This window comes from Ailuropoda melanoleuca, chromosome 3, assembly GCF_002007445.2.
Source record: "Ailuropoda melanoleuca isolate Jingjing chromosome 3, ASM200744v2, whole genome shotgun sequence".
Lineage (NCBI taxonomy): Eukaryota > Metazoa > Chordata > Mammalia > Carnivora > Ursidae > Ailuropoda > Ailuropoda melanoleuca.
In genome coordinates this window covers 43,934,830-43,961,613 of record NC_048220.1, presented here as the reverse complement: position 1 = coordinate 43,961,613, position 26,784 = coordinate 43,934,830, and the positions used below count along the sequence as shown (strand labels likewise).

Below are 26,784 nucleotides of genomic sequence, written 5' to 3'. Positions count from 1 at the left end.
TCAGAGACAGAAATCAACTCCTTCCCCAGCTCCTGCTCCTTCCACATAAAACAAATTAGCAAATCTAGCACTGACCTCAACTCTGTTCCAGTGTGACTATTATGTTTATATTTTATATTAGAAGGTTCAGAAAAACAATTTCTAGAGCTTTCTTGATAGTAAAAATATTAATTGAATAGCGTTTACTGTTCCAAATTAGTGTAACTGGGAAATTATACTTAGCATGGAACGTTGCTTATTACAGTCAATAAATATTCATTGAACTGGATTCAAATCACTTTTTGTGGTTAGATAATTATCATTTGGGTAATGATAGTAGACTACTAACATATAAAATGTTTTTCTTACTTTTCCTTCAATTTCTTTTAAATAACTTTTGTTCCTACGTGTGTTAAGTGTGATTTGGCATTTGTTTCCTTATAACACATGACATTTTTCACACAGAAATTCTTTTTTCTAAGTACTGTTTTTAAGTTATGTACTAATTCACAGAGTGTGATATTCATTTGGAAGTAAATATGAAAGCTTTTATAAGCTAAAATTCCCATGGGAGGGATACCTTGAGAACATAACATTTCACTAGAATCAGTGAATTAACACTGTAGTTTTTTGCTTTATTAGTAAAACTAATGCATTGAAGGGGGATGGGAGAGCGGATAACCACTGAATGTGCGAATGTCTTTCTTTCCATTAAAATACCTAAAGAAATTGTTGCATCACTATCAGGACTAATTTCGGAAGATTAAAAAAATGCAAAGCCTCCTATTTTTAACAGTTCTCCTTTTGAATCATTCATTTTTGCTTTTATAAAAAAATGTCATTTAAAAAAAACCATTTGGGATTCCCTTTTTTTGGTAACTAAAAAGTTGCTTGTATATTTTTATGAACCCACTAAACTTAAACAGATCTCTTTAGAAAAATAATGTGGATATATTTTGCTTTCTACTGCCTGAAGAATGTTAAAATAGAAATGCTTTCTTGAATTCCCTCTTCTGGCTCAAGTTACTAGGTGGTCCCAAGTTACCAGAAGTAAAATTTATAAATCTAACCCCTAGTCTAGACATTTTCCAGCACTGACTGCAGTTCAAAAAATATTAATGTCTAGCCGGCAAAGTGAAACTCCCCCCAGTGATTTTGCAAATGACTAGAAAGTTAACCTTTTGCCAACTGCTCCTTCTGTGCATGGAGGTTATTAAAAAGAATCCAGGCATTTATAAGTATGGGCTTTTTAAGACTGAAACACCTTGGCTTGACCCTTTGTGTCTCCTTCTGTTTATTCAGGCTTGGCCTCTGTGGCTGGAATGTGTGAGCCTGAAAGGAGCTGCAGCATTAATGAAGACATTGGCCTGGGTTCAGCTTTTACCATTGCACATGAGATTGGTCACAAGTGAGTGAGTTTAAGAAAATCAAAATAAATTTCAGAACTCCACTCTTTTGAGCAACTCATAACTACTGTGTGGAGCGCATGTGCTCAAACATACTTTACTGCCTTTTTGTCTGATTTCAGTAGAGAATGTTATCATTTGGGGTATTGGGATAAATCATCTTAAGAACTGGAGACTTGTTAAATAATCCTTCTGATTCAATGACCCATATTTTTAGAGTGGTGAATGAACCACACTTAAGTTTTGTTATATATATTTGAAATAATTTACCTTTAGCATGGTCTGCTCATCACCCAGTTCCTCTAAGTTAAATTGTTTAAATGATCTTTCTTTTCCTCAAGTGACAGTACCTATATATTTTTAAAATCATCATTGACACCACTACCATAAAATCTACTTTGAGTTTTCACTCTTCATACAGCTGTGTGCATATATTTTCCAGACATAAAGTTTGTGCAATCAGTGCTATGTAACTTGTGTTTTCAGGTGTAATACGTCATTGAAATTAAAACAAACAAACAAAAAACCAGTCAAAACTGATGTTACAAAGAGTAGAGAGATATCATTCTCATCACTTTTTAGAAGGATCTGGAATTTTTAATATTTGTTTTAAATAAATCTGTGCCAAAAACTGTCCTATTGCTATCCCCCCACATGCACACACATAGCAATAAAATCCTTACTTTCTTTTTTTCAAGCAACAGGCAGTAGTAAATGTAAAAGTCTGCTCATGTGGAAAGAGAGAAATTCGAAAACTTTAAAGGATAGTCAAACATTTTTAACTAAAAAAAGCAGCCTATTTGCAGGAACTCCTGACATTTGTATGATTTAAGTTTTACAGTCTGCTTTTTGGTAGAGAAATGGATGGTGAAGAAAGAACAAATAAAAATGAATGTTTATTATACATTTGCCTCAGAGGTCATTCCCGAGATAAATCTGTAGCTCAGCTTGCTTTTTTTTTCCCCCCAAAGTGGAGAGTGAAATTGAGTCAGTCTGTTGCATTATTTTGAAGATTGCGACTTAAATTTTACCAAACAGTGTTGATTTATGTATAAAGGCGAATAACCAGCAAGTTTAAACCTAACTTGATTCAGATATGACGGAAGGTCAGTATTACACTTTTAATGAAGGCCTAAATATATTAGCATTCTAGTTTTCATTGCAATAAACAACAAGGGAACAAAAGGAGAAAGCCCTCATAACCAGTCAGTTTATCCTCAACGCACTTAGAAGTCTGGCTCATTAATGACTGTCATAATCTTATGCAACCAGACTGAATTTAATAGGTTCTGTTAGATTCAATTAAATTGAAAGGTTAGGACAAGTAACATACAGCAGATGAATAATGTGTGTATGAGAGCACTGTTACCTCATGCAGTCACAAGTTAGTCAATGTCAACATATGCATTATAAGTCTCCTTTTGTATGTACTTAAATAACTGAGGTAGGGTTTATCTCTCTTTGTATCTTTTATTGAGACGAAGATTCTAACTGACCAACTTTCAGCCTTCCTAGATTTTTGTTATTGTTGTTGGCCTCTTGGGTTATTCCTTTTAATTCTTCCTAAGATGAATGGCTTGTGCCTTATATAGGTGATTATGAAGTAGTAGAATATGAATTAACCTTTTAAGATTTATATTCTTTGAAGTAACAGCTAATTCTTGTTTGATAATGTGATTGCTAAAAATGAGAGAAGGGAAATCTACAAAATGCTTTATTTTGAGAGCCAAAAGAAATGCTTCCATTCAAAAGTGTTATTTGACAAACGAAAAATCAGCTATCCTTCTATGTCCAGTTGATTAATATGTCCGCATCCTCCATTCCCTTTCCCCAGACAACGGGGCAGAGTATGTTTAACATATCTTTTTCAATATATCAAATTATTATTTGCTCAGTTAGGAAAAATCTCTTTTATGGATGAAGATCCCTTTACTTGTTTTTAAGATCTTAAGGTTTAGCTTTAAGAAACTTAGCAAGTCAACTCTGGCATAACTCTTGTCATCCCTAAAATACTGTGTTCCCTATTCTTCTTGACACAAAGCAAGAGCCATGGTAAATATGTGAAGTATAGTTTTCAGTTAAAGTATATTGAAGTTTTATAACTTGTGTCATTTAGCAGGATGGATGTTAAGTGATGTGATGATATCTGCAGATTTATCACAATGAAGACTATTTGACAATGAGTTACTGAGAAGTGCCCCCACTGAATCACTAGACCGTTGGAAGATTTTCTAGTATTCTTTACAGTGTGTCGAATATGGTTTTGCACCCACTGTATACTTGTATAGGGATGGATATACTATCTCTTTTGAACAGCTATGGGATAACTTTTTTCTCTTTTCTTTTGCTAGGCCTTAGTGACCGTTTTTTGTTTGTTTGTTTGTTTGTTTTCCAGTGACCCGTATGGTGATCATATTAGCCACCACTTCTATTTCTCTCTGTGCCTTTTGAAAACAAGAAATTAATTTCATTGTAAAAAGATTGAGGGTTTATGTTCTATATAAATAACATGTTTAGCTTTAATGTAGCTATAAGCCAAAGGCAATTAATGAAATCTTATAGAAAAGAATGCTCATTGAAAGATTTTAAATTAATTATGTAGTTGCTATAGGTTTCGGCAGTGGAAAAAAGTATGATGTTAAAAAATTCAACCTGACTTCTTGTGTATTGAGAAAACTAATGTTTCCATACTGTACAAAAACAAATAATCCTATTTTTAAAAAGATTTTATTTATTTATTTGACAGAGAGAAAGACAGAGAGTGAGGGAACATAAGCAGGGGAAGTGGGAGAGGGAGAAACAGGCTTCCCACTGAGCAGGAAGCCTGACTCGGATCTCAATCCCAGGACCCTGGGATCATGACCTGAGCTGAACGCAACTCTTAATGAGCCACCCAGGTGCCCCCCAAAATAAATAATCTTAAAAAGAGATCTTAAAAATATTCATAAGTTTTAGGGATGCATATTGAACTATGCAGGACTGAAATGACAGGATGTTTGAGGTTTGCTTTTAAAAGAAAGTGGAAAAGAAAAAAGAGAAAGGTAAAGCAAGAATAGCAACATTTTGAATTTTATTATCTTGATGGCGTATGGATGGGAATTCATTATGCTACTCTCTCTACTATTGTATATGTCTGATATTTCTTCACAAAAAAGAATAGGTCCCTAAGATCATAAATCTTTTAGTTGACTTAGCTTATTTAATATTTAATCATGATTTAGTGCACTATAACTGATTTTGACAAAATTTATGGAAATGTTTAATGTTTTAGTGAAAGCTGCGGGTATATATTGGTTTTGCTTTTGGAAATCATTATCAATGTTTGGTCTTACCAATAGGGATACAAAAGATTAGTTAGGAGATGATTTTTTTTTTTTAAGGAGATATGTGGCAGGCTACAGGATAAAATTTTAAATTAGGTTACTTGTGTTAGGAAGCTCTTACTACTATTTTCTTTAATCCAAACTTCCTTTCTCTTGTTACAAATACCTAGGTGTTTCTAAATGCTTGATCAAGACTGTGCTTTCATAAAGAAGACTAATAATTAATACGCTATGGAAATTTTAGGATTTGGAACTAGTATTTGGGACTTTAATGCCTTTGTCTCGTTTTGGTATCAAAATAATGTTAGTCTTAAAAATGAGTTAAGAAGTATTCTGTGTGTTTTGGAAGAGTTTGCTTTCCCTTGATTACATTTTAAAACACCTATTTAAGTATAATTTACATACAATAAAAATGCATACATTTTGTGTGTAGTTCAGTGAATTATGGCAAATGTATCTAACCATTTGACCACCAGCACAATTAAGATATCAACATTTTCATTACCTGAAAAAGTTCCCTTGTTCCCTTTTACAGTCAATCTCCACTCTCCTCCCCTTTTCCCAGGGCCCAGACAGCCACAGATCTACTTTCTATCACTATAGATTAGACTTGTCTTTTCTATAGCTCCATTTAAGTTGACTTATATAGTGGGTACTCTTTGTATCTAGTCTCTTTCCCTTAGCACAGTGCTTTTGAGATTCACCCATATTGTTGTGTGTATCAGTAACTTTTTTGTTTGTTTTTTGTTTTTTTCTGGTTAGTATTCCTTGTCAGTAGCAATAGCAGATACCACATTTTAGTTTTTTTTCTAGTTTGGGGCTATTATGATGAATAGAACTGCTATGAACATCCATGTACAAGTATTTGTTTGGACATATACTTTCATTTCTCTTGGGTGGTACTGCTGGTAGTATGGTACATGTTAGGTTTTTCAAAGTGGCTATATACCATTTTGCATTCCCACTAGCAATCTATGAGAGTTCTGATTACGTCAAGATCCTTGTCAACATTTGTTTGTGTCTTTTTTATTTTAGCCATCATTATACATTTTAGTGGCATCTCATTGTAATTTTAATTAGTTAATCATCTACTTTCTGGTAAATGATGTTAGTGATGATGAGCATCTTTTCATATGCTTATTTGTCATTCACTATCTTCTTTGAGTCTGTTCAAAATCTTTTACCCATTTTTTCTTTTTTTTCCAAACTGTGGTGTCTCTCTTAGTGAGTTGCAAGAGTTCTCAGTATATCCTGGGTAAAAAAGTCTGTCATATATACATAATATGAATATTTTCTCCAACTCTGTTGTTTGCCATTCATTTTTTAATGTTCTTTTTTTGTAAAAAAACAGTTTTAAAATTTTGATGAAGCGCAATTTAAAATTTTTCTTGTATGGTTTGTGGTTTTTTGTGTGTCCTAAAATGTCTTTGCCTGCTTCAAAATTGTGAAAATTTTCTTCTGTATTTTTGTCTAGAAGTTTTATACTTTTAGCTTTTATATTAAGATCTATGATCTATTCTGAGTTAATTTTTTTAAATAATATGAAGTAAAGGTTGAGGTTCTTTTTCTGTCATGAATATCTAATTATTTTAGCACAATTTGTTAAAAATTGATTGTAGTTTTCTTTTATTGTCTCTCTCTTATTTTTTTGAATTTTTATGTTTTTAGAGAGAGAGAAAAAGCATGAGTGGGGTGGAGGAGGGGGCAGAGGGAGAGGGAGGGAGAGAATCCAAATCAGGCTCCATGCCCAGTCCAGCCCCCTCCCCCCCGTGTGGGGCTCCCTCTCCCGACCCTGAGATCACGACCTGAGCCAAAATCAAGAGTTGTATGCTCAACTGACTGAGCCACCCAAGCCCCCCTAATGTATTTCTTGAGTTTTGGTATCAGAATACAGTCATATAAATTGAATTAGGAACTGTTCTATTTTCTGGAAGAGTTTGTATACATAAGGTTGATGGGATTTCTTCCTTTGATAGAATTTACCAACGAAGCCATCTAAGCCTGGAATTTTCTTTATGGGAAGATTGTTGATTAATAATTTATTTTTTAAATTAAATATAGGATAACTCATTATATAAATCTTTTGAATTTTTTTGTGAATTATGTCTTTCAAAGTATTTAGACTATTTCTAAATTGTCAAATTTATTATAATATTCTCTTATTGTCTTTTAAATGTCTGTCATATAAATAATGATATTCCACCATTCATTCTTGATATTTGTAATTTGTGTTTTCTCCCTTTTTTCCAGCTTTATTGAGATATAATTGACATATAACATTGTATAAGTTTAAGGTGTACAACGTGATGATTTGATACACGTATATATTGCGAAATGATTACCATGATAAGGTTAGTTAACACATCCATCACATCATATAATTACCTTTTTATGTGTGTGTGGTGAGAACATTCAAGATCCACTCTCTTAGCAATGTTCAAGCATACAATACAGTATTGTTAACTATAGTCACAATACTCTACATGAGACCTTCAGAACTTATTCATTGTGTAACTGGAAGTTTGTACACTTTGAATATCTCCCCATTTCCTTCACACCCTAGTCCCTGACAACCATCAGTCTACTCACTGTTTCTAGGAGTTCAACTTTTTTAGATTACACGTAAGTGAAATCACACAGTATTTGTCTTTGATCTTACTTATTTCACTTCATGCCCTCAAGGTTCATCCTCACTGAAACAAATGGCAGGATTTTCTTCCTTCTTATGACGGAATAGTATTCGAGTGTGTGTGTGAATTTATATATCACATTTTCTTTATCCCTTTATCCATTGAGGGACACTTAAGTTGTTTCTAAATTGTGACTTTTATGAATAATTCTCCGATGAACGTAGGGGTGCAGGTATCTCTTTGAGATAGTCATTTCATTTCCTTTGGCCGTTTACCCAGAAGTGGGATTTCTGGATCATGTGGTAGTTCTGTTACTTTTTTGAGGAACCTCCGTACTATTTTCCATAGTGACTGTACCAATTTACATTCCCATCAACAAGGGTTCCCTTTTCTCCACATTCTTGCTGGCATTTGTAATCTGTTGTCTTTTTATATTACCCATTCTAAGAGGTGTGATGTGATATCTCATTGTGCTTTTGATTTGCATTTCCCAGATGATTGGTGATGCTGAGAACCCTTTTCCCCTGTATTTCCTTCCAGGAATTTTATGGTTTTTGGTCTTACACTTAAATCTTTAATTCATTTTGAATTAGTTCTTATGAGTTGTGTAAGATAGGGGTCCAATTTCATTTTTTTTTTTGCAGGCCAGTTTTCCCATCACCATTTATTGAAGAGACTGTCTTTTTCCCATTGAGTATTATTGGCACCCCTTTAAAATGTTAGTTGACCGTGTGTGTGTGTGTGTTTCTGGGTTTCCTATTCTGTTCCATTGCCTCCAGTTTTGTGATACCACCAGCTTCGTTGTTTTTCAAGATTGCTCTGGCAATCTTTGGGTCATTTCATACAAATTTTAGGATTTCTGTGAAAAATGTCATTAGAATTTTGATAGGACTTGTATTGAACCTATAGATGGTTTTGGGTAGTTTGAACATTTTGATAATATTAACTCTTCTTATCCATTAACAAGAGATATCTTCAAATTTATTTCTGTCTTCTTCAGTTTCTTTTATCACTTTCTTACTATCTTCAGTATACAGGTCTTTTACCTCTTTGATTAAATGTATTTCTTTTTTTAAAAATTTAATTAAGGGAGCCTGGGTGGCTTAGTCAGCCAAGCATCTGCATTCGGGTCAGGTCATGATCCCAGCGTCCTAGGATGGAGCCCAATGCCTCCCTCTGCCATTCTCCCTGCTTGTGCTGTCTTGCTCTCTGTCAAATATATAAATAAATAAGTAAATAAAAATCTCTAAAAAGTTTCATTAAATGAATTTTATTTAGAATTCATATTAAAAAAATTTAAAATATAAAAATTAATTCATTTAATTAAATTTTTAAAAAAGTAAGCTGTACACCGAAATTAGGGCTTGAACTCATGACCCCAAGGTCAAGAGTTGCACATTCTACTGACTCAGCCATCCAGGTGCTCCTGATTAAGTTTATTTGTAATGATTTTATAGTTTTTGATGCTACTGTTTAAGGTATAGTTTTATTTCTTTTTCAGATTGTTCATTGTTCTAGTGTATAGAAACACAACTGATTTTTGTATGTTGACTTTTGTAGTCTGCACTTCACTCAATTTGTTTATTAGTTCTAACTATTTTTTGGTGGAATCTTTTGGATTTTCTATATATAAGATCATGTCCTCTCTGAGCAGAGGTAATTTTACTTCTTTCTGATTGGATGCCTTTTATTTCTTTTTGTTGCCTGATTGGTCTGGCTAGGACTTACTATGTTGAATAGAAGAGGTGGAAGTACAGAGGATACTCTTGATTAGATACTCTTCCTGATCTTAGAGGAAAAGCTTAAGTTCTCCATTGATTATAATATAGCTGTGGGCTGGTCATTTATGATGTTGAGGTTTGTTGCTTCTATACACCCACATTGTTGAGAGTTTTTAAAATGAAGGAGCGTTGAATTTTGTTAAATCCTTTTTGTTTATCTACTGAGATCCTCATATGATTTTTATTTTTCATTCTATTATTGTGATGTATCACCTTTAACTGATTTGCATGTGCTGAGCCATCCTTGCATCTCAGGGAAGAATCCTACTTGATCATGGTGTGTGATCATCTTAATGTATTGTTAAACTCATTTTTCTATTATTTGGTTCAAAATTTTTGTATCTATATTCATCACGGACATTGGCCTATAGTTTTCTTCTCTTGAATGTATTCTGGCTTTGCTATCAGGGTAATGCTGGTTCCTTGTAAAAGACTTTGGGGGGTATTTGTTGCTTTTCAGTTTTTTGGAAGAGTGTAAGAAGGATTGGCATTAATTCTTTAAATGTTTAGTAGAATTCACTGGTGAATTTATCTGTCCCTGGGTTTTTCTTTTTTTGGGAGGTTTTTGGTTACTGATCAATCTTCTTACTTGTTATTGATCTGTTCAGAATTTCTATTTCTTCATGATTCAGTCTTAGTGGGTTATATTTCTGGGAATTTTTACTTTTCTTCTAACTTATTTAATTTGTTGATGTATCATTGTTTGTAATTGTCCCTTATGATTTTTGTATTTCTGTGGTATCAATTGCAATATCTTTTCTTTAATTTCTGACTATATTTCTTTAAATTCTTTTTTCTAGTTACTCTAGTTTAAGTTTTGTCAATTGGCTTATCTTTTCAAAAAAGCACCTCTTGATTTCATTGATCTTTTCTGTTGATTTTCTAGTCCTCACTCATTTCTTTCTTTTCTGTTCTTTTTATTTTTTCCTACAAAATTTGGCCTTATTTTGTTTCTTTTTTTCCTAGTTCCTTGAGGCACAAAATTAGATTGTTTATTTGAGATCTTTCTTTTTTCAATAATATCAGCATTTATCCCTATACTCTTCCCTCTTAGAATTGGTATGTTGTTTTTTCCATTTACATTTGTCTCAAAGTAGTTTTTTATTAAATTTTGATTCCTTCTTTGACCAATTGATTGTTCAGCCGTGTGTTGTTTAATTTCCATGTTTTTGTGAATTTTCCTGCTATTTTCCTGTTGATTCTTAGTATTATACTACTGCAGTGATAAGAGTCTTAAAATGATTTCAGTGTTTAAAAAGAATTTTTAGAGCATACAAATTATTGTAAATATAATCCATACTCATTTTAGCAAATGTTTATTATTGTGCCAAGTGTAGAAGTCAAAAATATCAACACCCAGAAATCCCATCATAACTGAAATTCAAATTGTTTATTCCATCCATTGTGGGGTTTTTTTTGTTTTGTTTTGTTAATGGACAGTATGCCCATGCACTATATATGCATTATTATTTTGTATTAAGTTTTTAATTTTAATTCCAGTATAGTTCACATACAGTTATATTAGTTTCAGGTGTACAATATAGTGATTCAGTGATTCTATACATTACTCAGTACTCACCATGATAAGTGTACTCTTTAATCCTCTTCACCTATTTCACCCATCCCCCACCCACCTCCCTTCTGGTAACCATTAGTTGTTCTCTATAGTTCTCTGTAGTTAAGAGTCTGTTTCTTGGTTTCTTTCTCTTTCTCTCTCTTATTCCTTTGCTTGTTTATCTTGTTTTATTAAATTTCACCTATGACTGAGATTATATGGTATTTGTCTTTCTGTGACTGATTTACTTCACTTAGCATTATACTCTGTAGCTCCATCCATGTTGTTGCAAATGGCAAGATTTCGTTCTTTTTTTCATTCCTTTTTTATGGCTAAATAATATTCCATTGTGTGTGTGTGTATATCACATCTTTATCCATTCATCTGTCGATGGACACTTGGTGTGCTTCCATAATTTGGGTATTGTAAATTCAATATTTTTAAATTTGTTAAGACTTGTGTTGTGACCTATTGTGTGATTTATCCTGGTGAATGTTACGTGGTGCTTGAGAAGAATGTATATTCTATAATGTTGGATAGAAAGATCTGTATAGTGTCTAAAGTGTAGTTCCAGTCAGATGTTTCTTCATTTTCTGTCTGAGTGATGTATTGTTGAAAGTGGAGTATTAGAATCCCCATCAATTATTATATTGTATTTATTTCTTGTTTTAGTTCTGTTTGTATTTGTTTTACATATTTTGGCAATCCAATGTTGGGTGTATGCATATTTACAATTGTTATGTTCTCTCTATAAATTGACCCCTTTATGATTATATATGACCTGCTTTGTCTCCTATTACAGCTTTTGAGTTAAAGTCTGTTTTGTCTGGTGTTAAGTTTAGCTATCTCTCTTCTCTTTTGGTTTACATTTGCATGGAATATCTTTTTCCATCTCTTCGCTTTGCACCTATTTTTTCCTTAAAGCTGAGGTGAGTTTCCTATAGGTAGCGAATAGGTCAGTCTTATTTTTTTTATCCATTTTGCCACTCCATGTTTTTTGATTAGAGAATTTAATCCATTTACATTTAAAGTAATTATTGATATCTAAGGACTTAGTAATGCCATCTTATTATTTGTTTGCTGGCTCTTTTGTAATCCCTTTGTTCCTTTCTTTCTCTCTTTCTGTCTTTGTGAATGGATAATTTTCTGTGGTGGTTTGATTTGATTCCCTTTTATTTATCCTTTGTTTATCTACAGTAGGTTTTTGCTTTGTGATTAGCATGACCTTTACATAAACCATATTATAGATATAACTGTCTGTTGTAAGATGATAACAAATTAACTTCCATTACATACAAAAACTCTCCCTTATAATTTTCCCACCATATTTTACATTTTATGTCACAATTTACATATTTTGTGTGGCATAGCTATTAAAATTATTGTAACTATAGTTATTTTTATACTTGTATTTTATTTTTTCTTTAACCTTTATATTAGAGGTCACATACCATCATATTATAATATTGTAATATTCTGAATTTGTCCATATATGTTACCAATGTGTTTTATATTTTCATTGTGTTCCCATGTTACTTATCAGCATCCAGTCATTTCAGTTCGAAGAACTCCTTTAAGCATTTCTTGAAAAGCAGGTCTAGTGATGATGAACTACTTCATCTTTTTTAGGCCTGGAAAGTTTTTATTACTCCTTCATTTCTGAAGGATAGCTTTGACAGGTTAAGTATTCTTGGTTGGCAGTTTTTTTTTTTTTTCCTCTCAGTGCTTTGAGTATATCCCAGTTTCTCTCAGTCGCAAGGTTTCTCCTGAGAAATCTGCTGATAATCTATGGGGGTTCTCTTGTTTGTGAGACATTTTTTTCTTACCGCTTTTTTTTTTAAGATTTTATTTTATTTATTCATTCATTCATTCGTTCATTCATTTCCACATTTATTTATTTATTTATTTTAGGGAGAGAGAAAGGGTGAGTATGAGCCAGGGAAGTGGCAGAGGAAGAGAGAGAGGCAGAAAATCAGAATCAGATTTCATGCTGAGTGGAGACTGACTTGGGGCTCAGTCCCATGACCCATAAGATCATGACCTGAGCCAAAATCAGATACTTTACCAGCCAAGCTCCCAGGTGCCCCTTCTTATTGCTTTTAAAGTTCTCTCTTTGTCTTTGATTTTATACTGTTTTATTTTAATTTTTCTTGGAGTAAATATTTTTCAGTTGAAACTATTTGGGCACTTGTGAGAGTCATGAACTTGAATGTCCAATCTTTTCCCAGATTTGGGAAGTTCCCAGCCATTATTTCTGTAAATAAGGCTTCTGCCCTTTTCTCCCAGTTATCTCTTTTTGGGACTCTGATAATGTTTAGATAGCTTCTTTTAATAGTATTCTGTTATTCACATTGGCTTTCTTCACTCTTTTTCTTTTCTTTTCTTTCTTTCTTCTTTTTTTTTTTTTTTTTTTTTTTTTTTTTTTTTTTTTTTTTTTTTTTGCTTCTCTGATGAGATTTCAGTGGACTTTTCTTTGAATTCACTGGTTCTTTCTTCTGCTTTGTTGAGTCTGCTATTGAAGTTCTCTTTTGAATTCTTCAGTCATTGTTTTCTTTAGCTTCAGGATTTTTGTGTTTTTTGTTTGTTTGTTTTTTAATGGTCTCTATTTGTTGTTGAACTTCTCATTTTGTTCATGAATTATTTTTCTAATTCTAATTTTGTTTAGTTATCTGTGTTTTCCTACAGTTTACTGAATTTCTTTAAAAAAATTATTCTGAGTTTTTTGTCATACAGTTCATAGATCACTGTTTTTTTAGGGTTAGTTATTAGAGCTTATTAGTGTCCTTTGATTGTAGAAATTTACCTGATTCCTTGTGATCTTTGTATCTTCACATTGGTATCTGTGAATTTGAGGAAGCCATTTCCTCTTCCAGTCTTTCACAGACAGTTGTGTTGTGAGGTGCTGATGTGCTTTCTTGCCAGGGCTGCCTGTCATATGTGCTGTATGGCTGTCTGGCATCACTGTCCAGGCTTCCTGGTCAAGCAGTGCTGGAGGCTGTGCTCAGCAATAGTCAGATCCAGTGACTTGCTTATTTGTGTTGATGGGTCTCTAGAATGTGTCTATGGCTGGGACAGGCCAATTGGTGGAGACCCAAACTTAACAGAACTATTGATCAAGTTGCCTGGCCAGAAGAGGCCACTGGCTCAGATGTGCACTTGCCTTGAGCCACTGGTTGGGATCTCTGCTAACGGGCCACTTCTATATAACAGGAATGTGAAGTGCTAATTGCTGTAAGCTTGTGTCCTTTCTCTCTCTGTCATTAGCTGGTTCCCCTAGTGATCCCTATGCACAACTAAGTGGTCCTCCATGTAAATGTCCTGGAATGTTGGGGGCACTGGATGGCCACATTGGGCTCTCTTTTTTTCCACTGGAGAAACTGTAGGCTCAGGGGGACCTGCTTGGTGCAGTGCTGCATAGGCCTGAAAGAAGGATGATGTAGTCAAAGTAAAACTGTTCCTCTTACCACTCTAATGTAGTCTTCTTACTTTCTTTCTTTCTTTCTTTCTTTCTTTCTTTCTTTCTTTCTTTGTTTTGTTTTGTTTTGTTTTGTTTTTTGTTTTGTTGTTGTTTAAGGGGGTGCATCTACCTCACCCAGAATTCTGAGATTTTCACAAAGGTGTCACCTATGGATATTTGCTAGTTGCTTTTTCTGTAAAGGGACTAAAGTTGGCAATTACCTATTTTGCCATCTTGCCAATGTCACTCCTTTTCTTCTTGATTAATATAGCTTTAGGTTTTTAAATTCTATTGTTTTCTTTTTAAAAACATTTGGATTTCATTGATTTACTCTATTGCATGCTCTTTTAAAAATTTTATTGTTCTGCTCTTTATTTTTTTCCTTTCTTATTCTTACTTTAGATTTAATTTCTTCTTCTTTTTTTTAATCCTCTTAAAGTAGAAGCTTTGTTCATTGATTTTACATCTCCCATCTTTCATAAGACCTAATGTTATAAATTTCTTTGTGGGCTCTTTTTTAGCAGCATATGACATTTCATTATCATGTATTTCCATTTTCATTTAGTTAACACTTTTTTTTGTGTGTGTGATTTCTTCTTGGATTGTGGTCAAATAATATATTCCATTATTTTGATCCTTCTAATTGAAATTCGCTTTATGGCCCATTATATTTTCTATCTCGGTGAATGTGTCTCACATCCTTGAAAAGAAAGTGTTATTTGTTGTTGTTGGCTGGAATGGTCTAGCATTTTCAATTAGATCCATTTGTTTGGTAGTGTTGTTTAAGTCTCCTATAGTCTTACAGCTTTTCTTTACAGTTGATCTATCTATTTTTAATAGAGAAGTTTGAAATCTCAACCAATGTATAGATTTGTCCATTTCTCTTATCATTACTCAGTTTTGCTTCATACATTTTGAAATTTTATAATTACATGCATTCACAATTAGAATATATCTTCTTGATTAATTGTGTCTTTACCATTATGAAATATCTCTTTTTATCCTTGTAAACATTACTTTTCTGAAATCTACTTTGTGTTATTAATAAAGTAATTCCACCTTTCATCTTATTGTTTGCATGGAAATTCTTTTACTATGAGTTTACCTCTGTCTTTATATTTAAAGAGGATTTCTTTTGGACAACTTGTAGTTGGGTTTTGTTTTTTTAATCCAGTTTGACTGTTTCTACTTTTTAATTGTATTTTTTGTTCATTTATATTTAATGTAATTAGTGGGTTTTGGTCATTAATCTAGCGCTTGTTGTCTAGTTTTTTCTATCTGTGTTTGTTTCAATTTTCTCTTGATTAATTACTTTAAAAATATCATTTTATCTTCACTATTGGCTTATTACTATACCTCCTATCTATCTATCTATCTATCTATCTATCTATCTATCTATCTATCTATCTATTGTGGTTGCCTTTTGGTTTACAATGTGGATCTTTAATTAATCAGTTTATATTCAAATAAAATTGTTGCACATCGTTTGTCACATAAGATATAGTTCATTTTCCTCCTTCCATCCTTTGGTTATTATTGTCATATATTTTGGTTCTTTGTATGTTATAAATCCTACAAGACCTTGTTATTATTTTTGCTTTAGACATTTATTTTTTTTAGAAAAATTAAAAAATGAGAAACAACATATTTTATACTTCATACATATTTTATACCATTTCTGGTTCTTTTTTCATTCTTTCATGTAAATCCATATTTTCATCTATTATGTTCCTTCTCTCTGAAAACCTTCCATTAGTATTTCTTATAATTTAGTTTTCCTGGCAACTTATTCTCTGAACTTTTATTTGTTTGAAAATTTTTTTATTTTAGCTTCACTTTTAAAGGATATTTTCATTGGATTAAAATTCTCCATTGGCAGTTTTTTTGAGCAAAGGCACCTGAAATATAAAGGAACATGATGCTTCATGATGACTACATGGAGTTTAATGATGCTGGATGGTGAAGTGCCTAAACAAGAAGTTGTGAGATGAAACTGGTGAGGTAAATAAGAAGTAGAAAATACAGGGCCTTATATATGTAATAAAGAGCTTGCATATTATCTCTTAGGATAGTGGAAAGTCACTGAGTAATTTTTAATAGAGATGGAATGGTCAGATTTTCATTTTAGATTAGGTCACTCTAGACACTGCATGAGATCTGACTTTCACAGAGGAGAACATGCTGCTGCAGTTGTCTAAATTAATACTACTAATATTATTTTAGAGGGTCATTGTCATGTTCCAGAAGTATGTTAAGCACAGTGAATGCACACAATAATAAATACTTTCCCCATTATACAGATGAATTAAATGAGACAAAGAGATTAAACGGTTAAGCTTGGGTTGAAGGCAAACCCTCTGGCTTTAGGATGGCTTCTAAAGATTCCTGATGTAAAGGTTAGAGATAATGAGGGTTGGAAATCAGATGGTGGCATTTGTATAGATTAAAGATATATTGAAGAGATAAAATATCAGGGTTTGATGCTTGATTGAATAGGAGTGATGAGAGAGGGAAAATTAAGGATTACTCTAGTCTTTCAGCCTTAGTGAGTGAGACATGTCAGTACCACCTGCTGATATAACGTGAAACCAGTTTAATTGAAGGAATAATGGATTATTTTTATGTTAGGTAAGCTTGTAGGACGTCCAGGTGGAAATGTACAGAGGGCAATTGGATGTACAAATCTAAAATTAATGAGATAGGTATGGTCTAAATATATAAATTTGGATTTCATCCATAAAGGTAAGGTCCTGGAGAACTGGCATAAAGTGAAAAGAGCAGAAGGATCAGAACTGCATAAATAATACCTAGTGATCATTTAAAGTGAAAGCTTTGATAGTGCTACTTAAATTACTTTATGTCCCAAGTACTTTTTTTTATAACCTGTTTGTTATATAATAACTCTCACTAAGGAATTGGGCACATAATAAAGCTAATTGAATCAAGATGTATTTAGATATGATACTTGAACATTCATACTCCAAATCTTGAAAGATACAATTTTAGAACAAATAAATTTTATTTAGCTTTTTCACAATAGTTAAGGTTATGAAATTATTAAGAGGGTCTCAGGATGAAAATCTAAATATATTTAAGACAGTTAGGAATCCTCTACTCTTTTAACACCTGTCTTCTTGAGAGTAAGGACGATTACGTATTCATTTTCGTGCCTCTAGTGTCTATTTTATGCTCAGTCTTTATCTGTAGAAATACTACAGATTTTTAAATACTAAATCCAAAAGGAATGGAAACCTCACAATTTATCTCTGCATATTTAGTCTTTTGAATTAATATCATACTTAACTTTTTTGTGTATGTGTGTGTTTACATTTCATTGGTCTTTTTTCACTGAAATATAGTTGATACAATGTTACTTTAATTTCAGGGGCACAACATAGTGATTTGACAAGTCTACATTATGCTGTGCTCACCACAAGCGTAGCTACTATCTGTCACCATACAATGCTATTACTGTATCACTGATTATATTTCCTATGCTGTACTTTTGATCCTTGTGACTTATCTATTCCATTACTGGAAACCTTTATCTCCCTCCCCCTTTCACTCATTTTGCACTCCCAACCCTCAACTCCCTCCACTCTAGCAACTATCAGTTTGTTCTCTGTATTTAACATCATACTTAACTTTTGATGCTACTGTGAATATTGAATTCTGAACTAATGTGGAAAATACCTTAAACACATACTGCATTAATATAATAAAACATATAATCATTTTTAAACACTTGGGGAATTGATAAAGTAATTATTGAATTATTTAATTTTATAGCAATATTCCTTTTTGTGTGACATCAAGCATGAGAAATGTCTGTAATTTAAATGTTAGGTCTAATGAATTTAGAAGTGCCTAATTTAATTTTAAAATCAAATTTTGAACATGATGTTTGAGTGTATGCCTAGGTATGTGTGGAATAGACTAGTAGGTTATGTAATGTCTGCAGTCGGGGAAACATTCTGTAATTACTTTTTAATTCAGTACTTTCTAATATTTGAGTAGATTGTTTCAATTTTTGTTTGATATTTGTGTTAAGCATTAAAACATAATATAATAATTCTTGTACTTACTCTGTAAGTATGTAATACATATTTATGTATTTAGTTATAAATACAATACACATTCTCTTTATTGTGGTGGTTTGGAATGGAACTGCAATATATCTGAGGTATGCCTATATATGAAAAACAGTTTGCTGGGATTTCAGAGTGAGATTTCATTGAATCTAGAAATTAAGTTGGGATGAATTGACATCTTCAATATTCAATATCAGTATTCAATATCAGCAATGTTGAGTCTTTCATTCTATGAACACAGAATATCTCTCCATATATTTGGATCTTCACTTTATCCCCTCAGATTTTGTGGTTTTCTATATATGGATCCTGTATATATTTTCTTAGATACATTGCTAGGAATTTTTTTTTTTTTTACTATTGTAAATTGTATTGTATTTTAAATTTCCAATTACAATTGTTCTTTGCTAGGGATGCCTGGGTGGCTCAGTCGGTTAGGTGTCGGATTCTTGATTTCAGCTCAGGTCATGCATGATGTCATGGTCGTGAGATCAAGCCCATATTGGACTCCATGTTCAGCATGGAGTCTACTTGAGATTCTCTCTCTCCCTCTCCCTTTGCCCCTCCCCCCTTTGCTTGCACTCTCTCTCTCTCTCAAATTAAATAAAATCTTTTTAAAAAAAGTGGTTTACAATTGTTCTTTGATAGTATATTGAGAAGCAATTGACTTTTGTACACTCAATCTCACATTCTGTGACTTTGCTCTACTTTTAGATTCATTCCAAGAGGTTTTATGTCTTATTGGAAATTTAGACAGAGACAACCCGTCTATCTGTGAACAAAAACAATTTTATGTCTTTCTCTCTAATCTCTATATCTTCTTGTTCATCCATCCATTCATTCATGTATTTATTTGCTTTTGTATTACTGTGCTAGCTAAGATTTCTAATATGATGTTGAATAGAAATGGTGAGAGAACAAAGTTTTCCTGAAAGTTCTTAGTCATAGGAGTGAAAGTGTCCAGTTTCTCATCATTAAGTGTGGTAACTAGAGGATTATTTTGTGGATATTATTTATCAAGTTGAGGAAGTTGCCTTTTATTTTTTGCTTGTTTGCAGAGTTTTTATCATGAATGGGAGTTGGAGTTTGTCAAATGATTTTTTCTGCATCAATTCATATGATTATATGATTTCTTTCATTAACCTGTGGATGTGATGGAGTGCAATGGTTGTTTTTTGAATATTAAATCAGCTCTGAATACCTGAAATAAATCCCGTGTGGTTGTAGTAGATAGTTCTTTTTATATATTGTTGGATTTGATTTGCTGATATTTGTTGATGACTCTTGAATGAGAGGTATTAGTCTTTATTTTCCTTTCTTGTAATATCTTTATTTTTTTGTGGTATTAGGGTAATGCTAGCCTCCCAGAACAAGTTAGATGTTACCTTTGCTTCTGTTTTGTGGAGAACATTGTGGAAAATTGCTTTAATTTCTTACTTAAATGTTTGTTGGAATTCACCAGTGAAATTGGCCTGGTGTTTTCTATTTTGAAAGGTTTTTAATTTTTGATTTAACTTCTTTATACATATATTTCTTTATAAACTTCTTTTCAGATTTTAAATATCTCTTTGTGTGAGTTTTTGTAGTTTGTGTCTTTCTGGGACTTGCTCCATTTCAGTTATCAAATTTGTCAACATGGAGTTTTTCATAGTATTCCTTAATTATTGTCTTTTTATGCCCAAAGATCAGTAATGATGAGCAATCTTTCTGATATTGGTAATCTGTGTCTTCTCCTTGTTTTAGTTGGTCAGCTTGGTTAGAGATATATCAATTTTATTGACCTTTTTAAAGAATCAGCTTTGGTTTTTCTTTGTTCTCCTATTTTCAATTTCATATCTAAGTTTTATTTCTTTTCTTCTACATGTTTTAGACTTAAATTGTCTTTCTTTTGTTTTCTAGGGTGAAAGAATGCTTAGATGATTGATTTTAGATCTTTCTCCTTCTAATATATGCATTCAGTGCTATAAATTTCCCTGTAAGCACTGCTTTTGCTACATCCCACAAATGTTGATAAGTTGTATTTTCATTTTCATTTAGTTCAAAATGGTTTTGAATTTCTCTTGATACTTCCTTGACACATATGTCATTTATAACCATGTTGTTTAATCTCCAAATATTTTGAGATTTTCCAACTTTTTTTGTTATTGATTTCTAGTTTAATTCTCTTTTGGTGTAAGAATGTATTCGTATGATTTTTATTCTTTTAAATTAGTTAAGGTGTGTTTTATGGCCTGGAATATGGTCTTTTTGGTGACTATTCCATGCAAGGTTGAGAAAATGTATATCATGCAGTTGTTGGATGGAGTATTCTATAAATGTCATTTGGATCAAGTAGATTGACAGTAGAATTCAGGTCAAACATATCCTCACTATTTTTTTTTCCCCTGCTTGATATATTAATTACTGAAAAAGAGGTGTGGAAGTCTCCAGTTATAAAAGTAAATTTTGCATTTCCCCATGCATTTCTATCAGTTATTGGCTCAAATATTTGTGGTTAAATGCATACACACTAAGGATTTTTGTCTTGGAGGATTGACCTCTTTATTTTTAAGAAATGTCATTCTTTATTGCTGAAAATTTTTTTTCCAGACAAAACAAGTGTGTTTTGTCTGAAATTATTATAACTCCCCCAACTTTCTTTTGATTCATGTTATCATGGAATGTCTTTTTCCATGTAACCCTTACTTTTAACCTAACAGGATCTTCATAGTTATAGTTGATTTCTTTTTTGAACATATAGTTCATTCTTGTGTTTTTATTCACTCTGACAATTTCTTTTAATTGATGTATTTAGACTATTCATATTTAAAATGATTATTGATGTAGTCAAATTAATATCTACTGTGTTTATAACATTTTCCACTTTTGCACTTTCTTTTCCCTCCCTTTTTCTGCCTTTGCTAGTTTTAATTAAATATTTTATACGATTTTATCCTATCTCTTCTCATAGCTTATCAATTAAAAGTTGTTAGTGTTGGGGCGCCTGGGTGGCACAGCGGTTAAGCGTCTGCCTTCGGCTCAGGGCGTGATCCCGGCGTTATGGGATCGAGGCCCCACATCAGGCTCTAAAGCTGTGAGCCTGCTTCTTCCTCTCCCACTCCCCCTGCTTGTGTTCCCTCTCTCGCTGGCTGTCTCTATCTCTGTCGAATAAGTAAATAAAATCTTTAAAAAAAATAAAATAAAATAAAATAAAAGTTGTTAGTGTTTACTGGAGTTCAATATAAAATTTTATATAAAATGTATGTAATAACATATACATATGTATATGTATTTAATATATTAATAGATTGTTATGTATGTTATAACTAGTCTAAGTCCACCTTCAAATAGTAGTATCCTGCCTCATATGTAGTACAGGTACCTTTAACAGCTGACTTTTAGGGGTGCTCAGCTGGCTTAGTCAGTAAAGCATGGGACTCTTGATCCTTGGGGTCATGAGTTCAAGCTCCACATTAGGGGTAGAGTTTACTTAAAACGAAAACAAAAACGAAAACAAAAGCATAAACAACAGCATACTTTTAATTCCTTATTCCCGTCTCTTATTCCTGATGTTGCTGTTCTTCATTTCATTTAGCCGTTTTATATAATCACCAATATTTTTCCTACTGTTAGTTTTAAGTTATCCTTTGTATTATTAAGCAAGAGAGATTTTACGTTTGTTTTATTTATTCCTTTTCTGATGCCTTTCTTCTTCCTCCTCCTCTTCCTCTTCTTCTCCTTCTTCTTCTTCTTGTTTTTAATGTAGATCCAAGTTTCTGACTGATATAATTTTCTTTTTTCCTGAAGAACTTTTTTTCATTTCTTGTAGTACAGGTCTGATGATAATATATTTCCTCAGCTTTGTTTTGTTTGAAAAAGTATTATTTCTTTTTCACTTTTTAAAAAAGATTATTTATTTATTTATTTGAGAGAGAGTGTGTGTGAGTGAGGGGAGGGGCAGAGGGAGAGCAAGAATCTCAACCAGACCCCGCCCCCCACCGTGGGGCTCCATTCTGACACCAAGATCATGACCTGGGCTGAAACCAGGAGTCCAAGTTTCAACCAACTGAGCCACCCAGTCGCCGCTTCTTTTTCACTTTTGAAAAATAACTTTACTTGATATAAAATTTACATAGTTTCTAATAAGAAATTGTTATTTCTACTCTTGTTCCTCTAGAGGTAAGGTAGATTCCCTGCCCCTCCTGCTTCTTTTAAGATTGTCTTGTGTCTTTTATCATCTGTAGTTTGAATATGATATGCATACATGTAGATTTTTTTATGCTATCTGTTTGGTATTTAAACTTCCTGGATCTGTGGTTTGGTGTTTGTCATTAATTTCAGAAAATGCTTGGGCATTGTTCTAATTCTTAGTTTGCTCTATTCTTTATTTTACTTTTGACATTCAAATTACATGTAAGTTACATCTTCAGATATTGTCCCAAAGTTTCTGGATGTTCTGTTTTGTGTGGGTTTTTTCCTTTTAATTCTTTTTCCTCTCTGCATTTTAGTTTGGAAAGATATGTTGACCTATCATCAAGCTCATTAATTCTTTCTTTGTTGACCAGTCTAAAGATGAGATCATCAAAGGCATTTGACATTTCTATTACAGTGTTTTTGATTTCTGGCATTTCCTTTTCATCCTTCACAGAATTTTCATCTTTCAGCCTCCAGGACCTGTCTGCTCTTCCATATTGTCTACTTTTCCATTAGCATCCCTAACATATTAATCATAATTTCTTTAAATTCCCTGTTGGTTAATAACAAAATTTGTGTCATATCTGAACCTAGTTTTGATCCTTGTTTTGTCTCTTTTAACTGTGTTTCAGCATGCCTTCCCATTTTCTATTTAAACACAGACATGATGTATTGTGTAATAGGAACTGAGGTAAATAATCCTTTACTGTAAAGTAAAAGGCATTCTGTCAATAGTTGTTAATGAGTGAATTAATGTTGTACAGTTGTAAGGTCTAACTCTGAAATGATACCTGTGGTTCTTTGGAGGCTTTATACCCCTTGGAAGAAGCAAATGAACTTACGCTTTTTTGGCATAGTCAGTTAAGTGTCTGCCTTTGGCCCAAGTAATGATCCCAGGGTCCTGGGATCAAGCCCCACATCCAGCTTCGTGCTCGGTGGGGAGTCTGCTTCTTCTTCCCCCTGCTTTTGTGCTCTTGCTCACTTTCTCTCTCTCTCAAAGAAATAAATAAAAGCTTAAAAAAAAAAGAAAATGTTTAGTCAATGAAACATGACTGAAACATTTTACTCTGTCAGTTGATGAAGATTCAGAGTTGTATAGTGCCATTGTTATTTACCCAGACTAGTAATATTATTCATGATAATATTGTTTTCTTATTTCTCATTTATATTAGATTGTGTGAATCCATTATAAAATTTTCTATTTTTCAAATTAGAACATATTGCTACTATTATTTAAATGGTACTCCCTTATTGTGTTTTCATAAGAATTACATTTGGTCAGGGCCGTCAGGATGTCAAAATTATGTTACCTATCTGTCCACACACACACACATGCACATACACATAATGCACACATATACATTATATATACCATATATATTTTCACATATAGGTAGTCACTTATGTAGACAGTTCTTATAGTAGCTAAAACAATGATAATAATGTAAAGACTTTATAAAGACTTTAGAAAAGTTAATATAATAAAGTGAAACAAATTATTTCAATAATCAAGCCTTGCCATGATATGCATTAATGACAAAAAGCAGGTAAGACCAGTCAGAGAGTTACTAGATTAAGTACCTGGAGTCACAGAATAAAGTAAGTATATTTATATTTGCATGTGTTCCAGAAATAATAAAACTACTAAATAAAGTAGAATTTAGTCACCATCAACTTTAGGAACTTTGATAAAGCAGTACCTTTATTTTTCTAGAAAGACAAAGAAATGGATTTGTAGGCAGATACCATCATTGTAATTTGATGGTATGGATTTCAGCTGCCATAAAACAATTCAGTTACATTTTGCCCGTACTATAAGGAAGATTAAAATGGCAAATGTTTCTTTGTTCCACCTACCTTCCCTATTTTTGCCATAATAATTATACATATGCACGTAAATATACACACATATATACCATACCAAAAATCTTGGTATATATTTAATAGCTTGTTTTCTGTGGTCCCTGGCATCTTTGTAGTTAGATGAAAGAAAAGAAGTGTAAAGTAGTAGTAGAAAAGATGTAAATGTATTGCAGTGATTTCATTGCCTTTGGAAGCCTAACTTCCAACTCAGAAGTCTTTATACTAAATGTGAACATTGCTATATACAGGTGTATAAGGAGTCTAGGGCCTAGATTCTGCTAGGCACATCCCTCATTAAATATTGTTCGAAATAAGTTCAGAATTTTGAGTTCACTTAGTTTAGTAAATTATATATAAATTCCAAAAGTAGAATTGAGTTTCAAACTCTATTTTAGAGCAAATTGTAACAACTATCCCGTTGGGTAACTATTAAATCTAAAAATGTTTGCCAGATGTGGGTATAAAAGTCTTTGAGCATATCCCTTAAATTTCATCATTGCTTTATTGTAACAAGTGATTCATAGTCAAGATCAGTTATGAATATGAACAGATCAAAGAGATCACAAATGGAAAATATTTCTGAAGAAAGATGTCCTCTTATTTCCTTGTATTTTTCTGCTACAATGGGAGGGCTTAGTTTTGAGATTTTGTAGTTGTTACAATTTAGGCTATAATTACCTCCAGACTTTTTAAACAGAAATATAATCATATTAAAAAACGTCAGGAAACTATTTTTTAATTCTGTAATTGTGTATGTGTTATCTATTTATTTTTTGGCATTAATTTTATGGCAGATTTTAAAAGTACATGATCTATGGACTGGTGATTGTTTTAAAAAATGCAAGACAGAGTTTAAAGTGCCATGATTATCTAACAGAAACAATGGTGTTGATATATTGGCAACATGGTAAAATTAAGTTTGCTTAGGTACAAAAATTGAATTAAGCGTTTTAAGATTTTCCTTAGCCACACAGATCTTCTGTTTGGTTTAAAACATGTGTTATGATTTTAAATAGAAGTCCAGACTAAATGCATATTAATTTATTCTTCTAGTCTATGCTTACTCTTTTTTACTGTTACAAATCTTCCAAAAGAACCACTAAGGATTTTGTACCAAAATCAAGAGTAAGCTACTATTTTGTGGTTCAAACTATATTACTGTCACAGTGTTTAGTCATATAATATATGGTGAAATGATGCACAATGTAATCACAGTAGGCTGCCTCTTATATATTCTAATAAATAAAAACACAAATTCTCTTCTTATATATCACCATGCAAATATATGAATATTTGCCAGACATAAGGAAATATTGTTTTGTTAAAATAGCTTCAGAGGAAAAACGCATTTGCATAGAGAACTGTGTAATTTACTGTAAAAAATATTGAGAAAAGCATGTGTGTCTAGAGATTGATGCATATGATAGACTCTCTGAGTTACACATGCTTTATTTAGTGAATAACCTTTATTGCACAATCCCTAGTCTCTTTATAGCAACTGCCTTGTCTCTGACTGGTGATGTCACGTATTTTGACCTAAGTTCTTACCTTTTCTTCTTTTATTGCTTATTGTATGATATTATAATTTTTATTACGTCAAGGGAAGTATATCCAAATGATACTTCCCAACTTATGTTTTTCATGGAATACATTTGATCGATGGGTAGTCTCTCTCACTCATGCACAATTTCATTCCCAAGACTTACTAAGTAACTAATATATTTGCCTAACATGGAGTGTATTGTGGATACAGTGATGATGAAAACAAAGTTGCTACCCTAAGGGAACACATTTTTATTTACTTTTTTTTCTTTTCCTACTCTTAGTCAGTTTTCCAACTCTTGATCAGTTACTTCAAGAACATCTTCTTTTTTTTTTTTAAGATTATATTTATTTGTTTGAGAGACAGAGAGAGAGAGCAGAAGTGGGGCAGGGTGGGGGGAGGGGATAGGGAGAAGCGAAGCAGGGAGTCCTCAATAGGGCTTGATCCAGGACCACAGGATCATGACCTGAGCTGAAGGTAGATGCTTAACCGACTGAGCCAGCCAGGTGCCCCAAGAACATCTTCTAATTCACTCTCCTTCATGAGTCAAAACAAAGGCAAAACCACTAGGCTGGGGTTGTATAGGCCCTGGTTCAGGGTATATCTTTATAAAAGGAAATAAAAACACAATTTTTAAATTTGACATAATAGATTCATAACCATTTACCTGTAGAACTTTTTGATAGTACTTACAAGTCCCTTTTAGAACCTCTTCAGTAACTTTCACTTATCTTTTTCTTTAGCAAATGTGCTTTTCTTCCAGTACTATCAATTCTGTAGAAAAATTCAAAATATATCCCATTTTGTTTAATCATCAATTCAATTAGTGTTGTTATATACTATTTTTCATTTTTTAGAGACGCAGGTTTAGTCTGTAAAATAGATGGAATAAGCTTATGTGAGCTATCCTGGACAAATAATAGTTTATACCATTATTTCTGTAGTAAAATTTTCAGGGTCCCCAAAATCAGCTTTTAAACTTT

At 32.6% G+C, this 26,784-nt stretch overlaps 1 protein-coding gene across 5 annotated transcripts in view; it reads left to right on the top strand.

The window, feature by feature from the left end:
• Positions 1-26,784, top strand: part of ADAMTS6 (ADAM metallopeptidase with thrombospondin type 1 motif 6) — a 295,037-nt gene that overhangs the window by 131,766 nt on the left and 136,487 nt on the right. For all 5 annotated transcript variants that reach the window (XR_004624085.1, XM_034656286.1, XM_002919303.4 and 2 more), the window contains one exon: positions 1,282-1,387. Coding sequence is in view for 4 of the 5 variants with exons in the window: in XM_034656286.1 (XP_034512177.1) it covers positions 1,282-1,387 (106 nt within the window). In the remaining variant the exon portion in view is untranslated. The remainder of the gene's footprint in view (positions 1-1,281; positions 1,388-26,784) is intronic.